General features: G+C 42.0%; 1 protein-coding gene across 1 annotated transcript in view; it reads left to right on the top strand.

Moving 5' to 3' along the window:
* Nucleotides 1–12,725, top strand: part of LOC111665169 (sodium/hydrogen exchanger 9-like) — a 57,505-nt gene that overhangs the window by 10,311 nt on the left and 34,469 nt on the right. The window contains exons 6-10 of the mRNA XM_087177632.1: nucleotides 3,386–3,491; nucleotides 5,845–5,983; nucleotides 6,994–7,099; nucleotides 10,171–10,259; nucleotides 11,564–11,677. Coding sequence (XP_087033758.1) covers nucleotides 3,386–3,491; nucleotides 5,845–5,983; nucleotides 6,994–7,099; nucleotides 10,171–10,259; nucleotides 11,564–11,677 — 554 coding nt within the window. The remainder of the gene's footprint in view (nucleotides 1–3,385; nucleotides 3,492–5,844; nucleotides 5,984–6,993; nucleotides 7,100–10,170; nucleotides 10,260–11,563; nucleotides 11,678–12,725) is intronic.

The following is a 12,725-nucleotide window of genomic DNA, read 5'->3' as shown; positions in this document are numbered from 1 at the left end:
CTCTTATAGTCTTGAAAATCCCATTTGATCAGTCATTTAAAAATGTGTTTTTGTTTTTTTTAATTGTTAGTTTTATGAAAGTCCCCAAAGCTCTGTAGCCATGAAACCTGTTCTTCTCAGACTCAGAGCAAGGCATAAGGTTCAGGGCATAAGGTTCAGGTCATAAAGTGGAATGCCTGCTGTGCTGCATCCTCCAGCCTCAGGGATGCTTACAAAGGTCAGTGAAACCCTCAGTTGACTCCTCAAAGGAAAGACTGTTGTTTGTTTGTTTGTTTGGGGGTTTTTTTTGCTGCTGTTTTTCTTTTTGCATTTTTCAGTAGTTCTCCTGACATGCGCACTGCACACATATGTTTCTCTTCGTACGTCAGAGCTGGATTGCCAGACTTGGAAATTGAGCACTTTTTACGCGGAGCTGGGGAGATTATAGTAATTCCCTGTTGACTGTTATCTCTTTTCTAATGCATCACTTTCAGGATTATATCTCCCTAATTTGGTCAAATCAGTGAGCAAATCCCACGCTCTCTGGCTGAGACGGCCATGAGCTTTGCCTCTGCTAAACCCCTGCAGCAGGGTAATTTGACCTAATAAGGTTTCCATTCGACCCTTTCAACTGTATTATGTCTGAAATAATTGTCTCTCCACCTTATGGTGTTGCTGTGGAAACTGATGAACACTTGACAGCTGTAGGACGGGGTTGCCATGACAACACAGCAAACCCGCACCCTAGTGTATGTGTGTGTGGGGCGGACATTTTTTTTTTTTTTTTTTTTTTGTTATGCAGTGTGAGTGGTGCACGACATGCTGTCATCAGCCAGGCATTATGGGAGCAGGGAGATGGAACGGTCCTGACTCCAGGGCCTACCTCACCCTCTCCAGATAAAGGATTTTCCCCAACCAGGAAGAGCTTTAAACCTGTCAAAGACCAAAGAGCCAGATCTGTCAAAACAAGTCCTGAGGCTGCTCTCTTGCCACTGCTCTTATTATCAGTCTGGTCGTATCCTGACTGTGATGCCCTCACTGGCCTGGTATTCACGATAGGGCCAAATGGCGCTATCAGAATTGACTCATTATTCATATCACAAATTTTCCTGAAACTAATTTATAGGATTCTGTTTGCATCTCGGTTCCAGGTAGAATATTAATCTACTGGGAGCTGTTGTTGTTTTGAATATTACATTGTCTTGCCTTCAGAATGGCATTGCTCTGAGTTTCTGTTTTCCTGTCCATGTTTATATCATTGCAAATGTTTTGTGTGTTTGTGTTGTTTTTGTTATATGATAATTTTGTTTTGCTTGTTTGGAAACCTATTCTGGTTTTTACTCTGGCAGTTATAATAATTGTGCCCGTATTTTATTTTTTTTCTATCTAGTATATCTGTCTACCCATCTTTTTATCATTCTATTTATCTCATGTAATCTAATCTGATCTACAGTATCAGTAAACATAGCGCTAACAAAGCTACAACCGATATCTTGTAGAAGGAGATACTTGAGGTGTCATGAAGTGCAGAGCTGACAGGCATGTCACTGTCTCGTCAGTGTCAGTATTCTCCCTGTCACTCAGTGTCAACACTTAGCCATCCTGTGGTGCCAAACATTGTGTGTGTACGTGTGTGCACACGCTCATTCATATGCTCAGCATCTTCCGCTAGATGTTTGCTGATGGCGAACTCACCGTGGAGTTCAGCTCGTATTCTTCTCAGCAGTCAGAGTGTGTCGAGAGATTCAGCTGTATGAATAAGTGAGTAATAAAACTGTTTGTATTTTCCAACGCTGATCTGAATCTCATCATAATCTCTGTAGATGGTTCACACCTTGACATCACATAAGAGTTGAATCATCTACTGTACAGAGTTACAGTAAATGATTGGGGACTGAAACAGTCAAGACTACACAGCAGGTCCAGTTTCGTTTGACTTATCACTGGACATCCTGTCTTCTCAGCTCAAACTGTCTTAAGCTTGGTGGATGCTAGGATACAAAATTTTGTAGCTCGCCCTGAGTTTGTACCGTTTTTTTCATCTGTAGCTGTGTGTCCACCTCCACCGTCATAGTTTGGCATTCTTGCAAAAACACCAGTGTTCTGCTCAGTTTACACTTTTTCCATTATTTTGATTCTTTGTGAAATAGCTTTGTGGCAGCATAAGGGAGCTGCTTTAAATGTGGGATTCAAATTTGATTATTGATTTTTAATTGATTTCTCATCATAGTCGACAGTTTGTATATGATAAGTTTTTCAAGTTTTGACTGTGCTCGTATGTTATACGCTGTTAACGGCGAACAGTACCATTTACCAGTTGCACTGCACTCCACATGTCCAAATACACACAAAGTCACAACTGCCTTGTCTGTGTAAACTCCCATGTCCACTGTAAGTCATTATGCAAGAGGGACCTGAGTGAGAGTGACCTTGCTGAGCAGTGAGTAAATTTTGACGTTATTTAAAGCATGGAGCTCTCCATCTGTAGTTGCCCCCCCCCTCCCCCAAAAGACAGTAATTGGCTCCTTTTTGGAAGTTTTAATCAGCTGCAGTATCTTAGCTCTGATCTCCTTCTTTTCCCTCCATCGACCTCTCACGATTCCCCAAATCCTAGTTGCTATTTCTCTCTGTAGTGAGAACTGTAGGAAAGCCCCAAGCTAATAAACACACTCCCACATATATTCACGCTCACTGAACACGAACATGATATGAAACAGAAAAACACCTGCAGCACTAACAATAAGGAAATTGTAACAGCTGGAAACTATCAGCATCCAAATGTATACAAATCATATCAAGCAATTCAGTCATTTACTTTGCTCAGATGATTTTCAGTATCTGCCCTTGTTGCTGCTGCTTCTGCCAGCAAATAACAGATTGCCATGTTATTACTACAGGTGGTATGAGTGTGATTTTCAAACACAGGAAATGTACCCTGTAAAACACACAATCCCACACTCAGACTGCTATTTAATGTCAAATATTGCATGTTGTCAATGATAAATTAGGTGTATACTTCTTTATAGTGCATAATGACAGACTACACAGTTCATTCATGCAATGAATACCATACACAGTAAAGCAAAACAATCTGTTCTGCTTCCTAAATAGAGATAAATATTGTGTTTTCCAAGCATTGTGTATTGTCTTAAGCTGGGGCCGAACAAGTCTTTGCTTGGTTTAGTTACTCTGGCTGCTCCATGTGTCAAAACCTTCCTTCCAGTGTTGTCAGTGTGCTGACATTTTCTGTCAGCTCTCATTGTTACAGTGTAACATTAATTCCTCTGCTTTCTCCTGTTTGTAGCAGCAGAGGTGATATTCCACACCAATTTTTCAGTGTGATTAGCAGAGGAATTGTTGTGCTATCTGTGGTCTTAAACAGCCGTAACTCTTGTTTTGTTTTTAGTTTCAGTGCTTGGCCTGTTGTCAGATCTGCATGTGGACCCAGATCTGCACACCCTACTGTTTGGTGAGAGTGTCCTGAATGATGCTGTGGCCATCGTCCTGTCACAGTGAGTATTTCGCTTCAGGATTTGTCTTTGCCCTCGGAATCTACTGTATTTCTAGGTTTAATTGTGTGGGAGCTCACTGTTTTCCGGTTGGCATTATGGAGGTGGATGTGTGGGGGAGGGAAAGCTGGATGGATGCTGCCAGCTTTAAGGAAAGGGTGTGAATGGCAAAACAGCATGAGTGCCTCAGATGCTATGCAGTGGACTGCGTAAGAGAGTTGCCCCTGGCACTGTCAGCATCTCATTAAGGTACTCAGTGGAGAGACTCACTGCCAGAGTAGAGACACACTCCCAGCAAAACAAACTCGGCTAACACAGCTACTGTCAAATTCAGACCAAGTGCAGCATAAAATAATTGAAAGCGTAATGAAGTAGTCATGCCTTCTCCATGCATTTCAATTGCTTCATTGTTTTCCCTCCACTTTTTCCACTTTCTCCAGTGCAGCTCTCAAATATGCATGTTTGCCCTGCTCACACACACTGCAGTCACTGTCTGCTCTGTTTACACAATGCTAGTGAACAAAGCTAGTGAAGTATACGTGCTAACAGATGGTAAGATGGGGAGCAGAGAGATGGAAATGGGAGAGGGTAAAGAACTCACATAGGTTCACATTAATGGCCAGGCAGGCAGATGAACAAATGAAGGTGGAAAGGAGTTGACAGGGATAAGATATGTGTCCATATTTGTATTTTCTATTCACAAAGAATGACACATCACATGTACAGTACCTGCACACTCTGACATCTCCTTCTCCAATCGCACAAATGGGCCCAGACAGGCAGGCAGATGGAGAGAAAAGGAGGCGGGTGTGGAGATTGCTGTTCACGCCGTGGCTGCTAACTCTGTGTACATTGAAGCGCGGAGGAGGGAGCCTGTGCGTCTTCCCAGACAAACAGTCAGATAGTACTGTGTTTGTTCCTGGAGTGGCGTGACCGGCCTTCGTGCCATCTCCTGTCACTTGACTGGCTCGCTAGCCTGCCGGTCGCCCTGGCCCCACACACAAAGCCGGCCCTTATTAGTGAGCCACGCGGGGTCCTGGCACTGGAATTTTAACAAGCTCCGGGAGCAGCTCAACCTTACGCTGATGTGCCCTCTCACAGGCACTAAACTTCCTGCTCCAGCAGCCCTGACGCAGCCTCTATTCAACCAGATCCTGTGTTGACATCTTGAAGAATTTTGACTTGGAATTAGCAGCACCAGATGTCTAGAGATACAATTTCACAGAGGGTCATGGAGAACAAGTGACTAGTCGCCAAATTTAATGTGCTAACACAACTGGAGTCTTTATTTTCATTTAGGGCATAATAGATTTTCCCTTTTTCAGCTTGCTGAGCTCATTAGCAACAGCTTGATTGATTCTTCCCCTTTTTGCTATGGAGATTAAGGCATGTTGTGGCGCGTACTAGCTCATTTTAACCTGACACCATGAAAAGTGGAGATGCATTATTGGTTCATTTGTCAACAGTTTGGTAGACATTTTTTTGACACCGTAAGGATCTTTTCATGTTAGCTGGATTATTGCAACTTTTCTGGGTTACCCTGGCTATCAGAAGCTGTGCCAGTTCACATGAAGGAAGCATAAACGCCAAATACCACTTTCACATTGCTTTTGCTGACTCAAAGGTTTGACATTCATTCAAAGCAGTCAAAGTCCAAAGGCAGTACATGGGAGGGTCTATGGTGGGTTAAGAAATACTGTCATTCCACAAAGGCAGCCAGCTCCATCAGCCACTCACATGGCTGCCTGCCTCTGCTTGCTTCACCTCAGGCCCTCTCTCTTTCTTTCCCTCCTTCCCAATTTTTCTCTCCCTCTCTCCTCCCTGTGAGGCCTCTTTTGCACTCAATGACTGGCATGTTGAAGTCCCCTTTCCCCCCACAAAGTAAATATTTATAGCAGTGTGAAAAGCACAATGCTGCTGTCTTTGTGAACATCAATAGTATTTCCCCTGTTTCCCTCTAACTACTAGGAGACGTCTCAGAGGCAAATAATTCAGAATGGATTGTTTTTCAGGAAAGGATTTAACTTCTAAAGGAGGCCATGTATTCTTAGGAATGACTCCAATAAATTGCATTTAAAGGCTTTGCTCAGCATATTAAACATGTGAATTTATGCTCACTGCTCCAGACTGGTTTATGCCAGGAACCTAGTGGGCTGTATTTCTGATGACAGCATTTCTCTTAGAGCCATAAACAACAAAATGTTGTTGCTTTAATGTTTCAGTGTCAGTAACACTCATATTCACTTCTCTTGTAATTGTGCTATTGGCTTCTTTCTTTCTTTTTTTTTTTTTTTTTTGTTCCATAGAAATTTGCCTCTCTTTCATTTTTGAGTATGTGGTGTTATTTTTCTTGTAGTGCCATCAACACCTACAGCCAGATGGGGGCAGGACGCACCTTCAACCCCCCTGCCTTTCTCCACTCTGTTGGTTATTTCCTGGGAGTGCTTGCCGGCTCCCTCCTCTTGGGTTTCATATTCACAGTCATAACAGCCCTCATATCCTTTCATTTCCACCCCAAAGTCAATTATCCCCTCACCATCCACTACAATCTATCCACTTCCTCAACTTGGTAATTGCTTCTCTAACAAACCCCCCTACTGTACCACCTTTATCAACAAAAGCAATGCGGCTAAATCTTAAATGCTCCTGCGACATTAATGGTCGCAGAGAGGTCGTCAATCAAGCCAATGGCCTCTGATGAAGTTTCGACTTGCGCTGTTGTCCAGCATTTCTCTCTGATGTTCTAGTAATTAGACTTTAGGATGAAAAATGAGAATGTGTCATGGGAGGTTTGGAGCACAGCTTAGCTCTTATTTACAGTGACTAATCTCTGGGTGCGGGCAAAGTACAAAGTGAGCATTTATTAGATTTTGCTGATGCCAACCATAGCAACATCCTGCTCTTTGTGATGTCTCTTCAAACAGTAATGTCTCAAAGAGATCCAGTTTTACATACATTTGCTCAGTTATTTTTTTAATTACTTACTATACCTGCTCTGGCTGATTACAGATGGAAACAATCAGACTTAGAAATGTGTTTTCATTATTGTAAGCCAGCAGGGTGTTTAGGGCGGTTGGGAATGCAGAGCAGTAAACTGCCCTAAAACGTAATACTTACAGTATGTATGCCTTCACTTTCTGTGTGACTATCACAAATGTAGAACTTCTAGTCCTGTGTTGTTCTGGATGGAACACTGTAAAGACTTACTATATATACTTTGAGGGCAAGAGTGGGATGTTGACTTTGTTGGAGAACTCGCAGAAAGGATCTCATTAAGACCCGTTGGAATACTCTACATGGTGAATCCCCTCTTCTGCAGTTGCTCTTTGTTTGCAGCACTGCAGTGCTTCTCTGCCCACAGGCTGTTGCACTGGAGGGTCCGTGTAGTCTGCTCCGACTGTCATAAATTTGTATTGCATTTGCCATATCGACCATGTATTAGCCTGATGCAATGTGTGAAATACTGTATGATTATCTTCTTGTATATCTTTAACTCTCTTTCCACCTCACCAAATTCACGCGACTGCATGAGAGCCCACTGGTGGAAACATCAGTCCTCTTCCTTCTGTCCTGGAGCAGTTTTCTCTCAGCTGAAGCCAGTGGACTGTCAGGTGAGTGCTATATGGCTTATATGTCATTTGTGTGTGTGTGTGTGTGTGTGTGTGTGGCCAAATGGTATGGTGCTCTAGCTGGCTGGGAGGTCAGACAGAATACAAATCCTGTTAGTGAACCGCTGCCCTTTTCCCCTCAGGCACTCCTTCTCAACTGCATGAACTGACTCGCTTACTGCTCCTCAGCATCAGTGACACAAGCAGCTGTTTGATTGGCAAGCTCTGTTGCTTTAATGGCATCTGCGACCACTTGCACTCCACAAACCTGGAAATGATGTGTGCACATTCTCGGTTGTCCAGACATGACCATCTGCGCAATTCCTTACTCAAAAACGGATTAAATGTTCTTTTCAGCCAACTCACACCTCCTGTACATTTGAAGAAAGCCTGTTCCTTACATACACACACACACACATACCTTACCCTCTGAGAGTCCTTGGCATTACAGGGAGTCAATAATGTTTAGATAAGAAAGTATTAAGCCATCTCTTCTCTACTTGGGAAATGCGGTTACCAATCCCATTCTGGGCTCAACAGCAATAACTCATTTTAAAATGGTGTCTACCCTCCTGTGTCTGAGCATGTTTGCACCTTTTAGTTTGGAGATGGCCCCACAGATAGCAGCAACGTGTAATAGTATTTTTGCCCTAGATGTTTGCACAGCCTTCCTGGAAAGTCAAAAAGTGCTCAGATCACATGTGAAAATAGATACAGCATGATCTGCTTCACAATTCCTGCCATTGATTTCTTTATTCCTCACCAAGGGCCGTTTTTTATTTCTTTCTTATTCTCTTACTTATTGTCTTGTTATTTTTTCACTTAATTGATTCACAGTATCCAAAATAACAAGTAGCTTGGGGAGGTGAAGAAAACCTTGCTTAGTTGTTGGAGCAATCTACTTCTTCTTCGATCAGACATAAGCTCTGAAATATGCATGTAGTGTACATATGCACACTTAAGTGTTGTTGTTCCTCCTGCCCTGATTGTGTCAGAGGGATTCCACTCATTCAGCTGATGTTGTAGAGCTTGCTCTGACTTGGCAGCACTCCCTGTGGCCTGTGGAGGAGGAGAAGACGGTTTTAATGAAATAACTTGACCTTTGTCTATTGGACCCAGATGCCCTGTCTATAAAGTACACCACTCTGAATGCTGCCCAATGTGGGAGGCAAACAGCAGCGAAACCTTGGGCAGTGATGATCAATACTATCCGATGCAAAGCCTTGGGTATTTTTTAGCAGAGGTGCAACTTTGTGCTGTGTTACCGGGGCTTATAGTGAAATACTTCATTTTGACTTTAAACCTGCAGTGTTATAAAACCAATTTTCATGCTGATGTTTGGTCACAGTAATCTAAAAATGAGTCCTGTTGCAATCTTCTATATTCTTGGTACAAAATTGGACCCGACAAAAATAATCTGCGGAATGCTTCTCTTTTCAACGGTCTTTAAAGGTCTGTCTGGGGTGAAGCAGCACCTCATACACAGGGACCCAGAGAGCGATGGGAGTATTCCCTGGTGTCCTTTGGTAACCGAGGCTCTTTCTGTGTCAGTTAATTGCTGGAGTTTAGTGAGGGTGTGTCTAATGACCCTCAGCCTCACAGGGAGCCCTGTTATCATTAATCTTATGCCCCTCACAACTGCTCATTATGGGATGTATCTCATCTGTTGCCAAGTGCCCGGTGCGGAAGAGCCTTTATGTGGATGGTGGATGATGTGTTACCTCTGTCTGTGTTATGTAAACCAAGGAGGAGGATGTTGCCCTAAACCAAATGGAACCAAAACGAGATCTGCCATGCTGGCATGCTCCATTAGACTTTGTTGCACAGTGCTGGAAAGGACATTGTGAGCAGGGATTACTGGAGCTAGCATAATGCAGGTACAGGTCAGCATCCAGGCGGATGGTGAAGAGAGAGTAATGGACTGGTTTCACTTACCAGGCAGAATCACAGGTGCTATCTTTTCTCTGCTGCCATATTTATTACTGCCAGCTCTGTCCCATCACAGTAATTTTGCATTTTGCCATCATCTGTGATTCTGTCTCAAAGCAGAGGGAGCAAAAATGTGAAATTGAATTTCTGCAACAAAGCAAGCATGTCCTGTGAGGCAACCCACCTTTTCATGCTATGCGTTTCAGATTCCAGCACTCTGGTCCAGCCAAACTCCTCTGTACAAGCAGGGCCCCTAATCAGTCCCTCCACCCTGTTTCCTGTCTCTGTGGAGCTGCCTTCTTTGCATTTCTTTCCCGTCTGTACTTTGCTTGTCATTTGTTTTCCTTCTGTTAATTTCTGCTCCTCTGCATCTGGCACGATCTATTGCGACGATATCATTGTTTAGCATCTATTATTTCCACAGCTTCATATCCCTGGAGTAGAAAAACAACTAAAGTTTTGGGCCAGAAACATGAGGATGCTTAAGTTGGGTTGGACAGCACATTTTGATTAAGTTGTTTATACAGATGGAATTCACTGGAACCAGGACAATGGGTGGATACAGGGTTGGGCTGGTGTGATCTAATGTCACATACTTCTTGGTCAAATGCAGAAGTAGCTGCAGACAGGAGGATTCACTTGGACCCCATGGGCCTTTGGGACAATGCACACATGCATTGTTCTGCTGAGACGTCAACCATCATTTCCAGGTTTAATTTAAAAATCATGTTTTTGGAGTAAACTGGAAGTCAGTTGCTTTGATTTTAAAATTCGTCTGCAGTCTGACAAAATCTCTTTCAAAAATCTTTTTACAATGATGTTAAAACCTCCTGTAGCTCATTCTCATCATTAGAAGCCCCACTGCTCTGTGTTAAGCAGCACACAAACATACATTCTTGCAGCCTGATTACATAATATGCGCATGTATAAGCTATTTCGCATATTTTGTACTAATCAGATACAGCACATTGTTTAACTCCCTGCTGTGCATAGAACAGTCAGCCAGGAATTTTTATTCACAAAATATTGATGCTCACATTTACAACAAACACGTCATGGATGTTTAAGACCTGATTAGCCATTTTGCTGGTCTGCTTTCTGATTTTCTTTGTAAATTCACTTGCATATTTTCTTATCTTTTTCAGGTATTGTGGCAGTGCTGTTTTGTGGCTTGAGCCAAGCAAGATACACAATTCATAATTTATCCTCTGAGGGCAGGGCCAGGACCAAGCAGGTAGGATTATGGAGGATGATTGAGCACTATTCCACTGATGTTTGTTGTCTGTTTTGAACAGTATTTTTCAGTCTCCTCACTTTGTTCACATTGCCTTTTGATGCCAATGTTTGTGTCCTGCGTGCCGTGCGCAAGCAATCATTAATTGCCATTAGTGGTCTGGTTGTCCAGTGGGTGTCTGTGTGGGAGGTTAGTCTCCAGCTATCTGCTTAAAAGGCAGAGCACAGATGGAGGCCAGCCCACTGTCATACTGTACCGGCAAGCTTCACAGAGGAGCAAATAAATCAGAAGTACACACATATACTCATCTACGCATTTATTATTCATTATCGGTGCCACAGTGCAGCTAACTGTTTATCACAGAAAAACCTTTTTAAAAGGCGATGCAGCACAGTTGAAGCAAAGTGAATTGGCTATGTAGTAGCCAGTGAATGTGTATGGTGCAGTATGTTTACTTGGCAGAATGCCTTTATCTACATTTTTATGATTTATACATGCAGCTGCAGCTCAAAGCGAAAGACAAAGTGATTTAGCGTATACAGACACTGGTTGAATAACTAATAGGAGAAATATTTCTCTCTGTGGCATCTCTTGTCCTTGTGATATGTGGCTCTTAAGGGAAAAGGTACACTAATTCAATTAGACCAAAGCAAAGCTGGTTTAAGTGATAGAAACAGAAACTAATAAATCATTTATTAAATAATAACATCTGCTCTAATGTAATCCAGATACAACATAAGGCCCTTAATTAATATTTGATTTCTTATCCAGAAATACTTCATAAAAGTGTTTCCGATTTTATTTATATCTACAGTAAATGACACCCAAGCTCTCTATTATGTCCTGCATCATTACAGGAAGTGTAGGAAGTGTTGTAAGATCCCTCATCCACTATGAAGTATCATGAGAAACAAAACAAAAATCTTTTAAAGTCCAGTCATTCTTTACATGTGTATCCACAAACGACCTGTGTGTAATAAACATTTTTAGGAAGACAGTAATGACAGAAATGCATCTGGTGCTAAATACAACCACATTATGTCATCCAGATGTAAATGTTTGCAGTTGCTACCTCGAAGTGATCGAGGAATAACATCAACACTGGATCTGTCATGTTTGTACAAATCTAAGCCTGTTTACCTGTTTCCGATCTGAGTCCTTCACTTTCACCCCCTGCACACACACACACACACACACACACACACACACACACACACACGCATTCACACACCCTCCACCCTGAACTCCTCATCTCAAATGACCTTCTCTCTCATGATCCTCTCAATCCCTTTCATAATTTGCAGCTCTTTGAAGTCTTCAACTTCCTCGGGGAGATTTTCATCTTCAGCTTCATGGGATATGTATTGTTGATGTTTCCTTACCATGTCTTCAAAGCCCTCTTCATTTCTGGAGCATTTGTATCCTTTCCTGCTACATGATGGAGCGTCTTCACTCCCTACTGTGCAGCCTCAAGAACCCACTCAGACCCCACAAATGGTGCCCTGTTCTGATTTGCTCTGTCTCCTCTACCTTCAGTCATAATTTCTATCTGCACAGTCATCAGTCACTTACTTGACCAGAGTGGCATTCCTGTTTTCTGCCTTGCCTCTGTGTTGCTGCAGTGCAGTGATTCCCTCAGTCAGTCTCTTAAATTGTGCAGGTTTGATCTGGTGAGCTCTGCAAATGCCATTCAGCCAGTCTCCAATGATCACCATCTCTGCAGATTAAGATGCTGCAGTGCAGCGTTTGTTCTAAAGAACGCTGATGAAACACAAATTTAAATAGGTCTTTAATTATTGTTGCCGCTGCTTGTTTTCTGTTCTCTAGCAAAGCTCTGTGGAATAAATATGTTTGCCTGTTTGAAATAAGCTTACAGTACTTTAATTTGTAGTGGATTAAGCACCATATCCCTGTTGAGGTTGAAGATTAAATCTTATTAGCTCTAGAAACTCAAGTGAAAGAGGTCTGTGCTGTTGGTTAGATGGTATTCCCATCTTGTTAAAGGAAAAATCTGCTCTAAAATGCTTTTAACATTGTAAATGGCTGTTAGTGATGCATATTTACTTACTTAGCAATGCAAGATATTAGTTAGTGGTGTTTTTTTTTTTTTTCTTTTCCCCAGCAACTGAACAGACGGTAATGATGAGTCGCTTCATCAATTAGTCAATCGAAAACTTCCAGACAGTGATTTTAAAAATCAATTGACAGTTTAAGCCATTTATCAATATAAAATAGCAGAACCATTGTTTGTTCCAGCTTCCCAAATGTGAGGATTTGCTGCTTTTCTCCTTTTTGTTTTTTTTTTTTTTTTTTTTTTTTTTTTTAATAATGTAAATTTAAAATATTTGGTTTTTAGATGGTTGGTCGGACAAAACAAGCATAAGAAAATGTCAGCTTTGGCTCTGGGAAATTGTGATGAGCATTTTTTTTCTTTCACAAATTCCTAAACACAGATTAATCAATAAT

The sequence above is a fragment of the Seriola lalandi genome, unplaced genomic scaffold (assembly GCF_002814215.2).
Source record: "Seriola lalandi dorsalis isolate HSWRI2012SDOR001 ecotype SW California unplaced genomic scaffold, Sedor1 jcf7180002054616, whole genome shotgun sequence".
In the NCBI taxonomy this organism is placed as follows: domain Eukaryota; kingdom Metazoa; phylum Chordata; class Actinopteri; order Carangiformes; family Carangidae; genus Seriola; species Seriola lalandi.
This window is presented reverse-complemented; position numbering and strand designations above follow the sequence as displayed.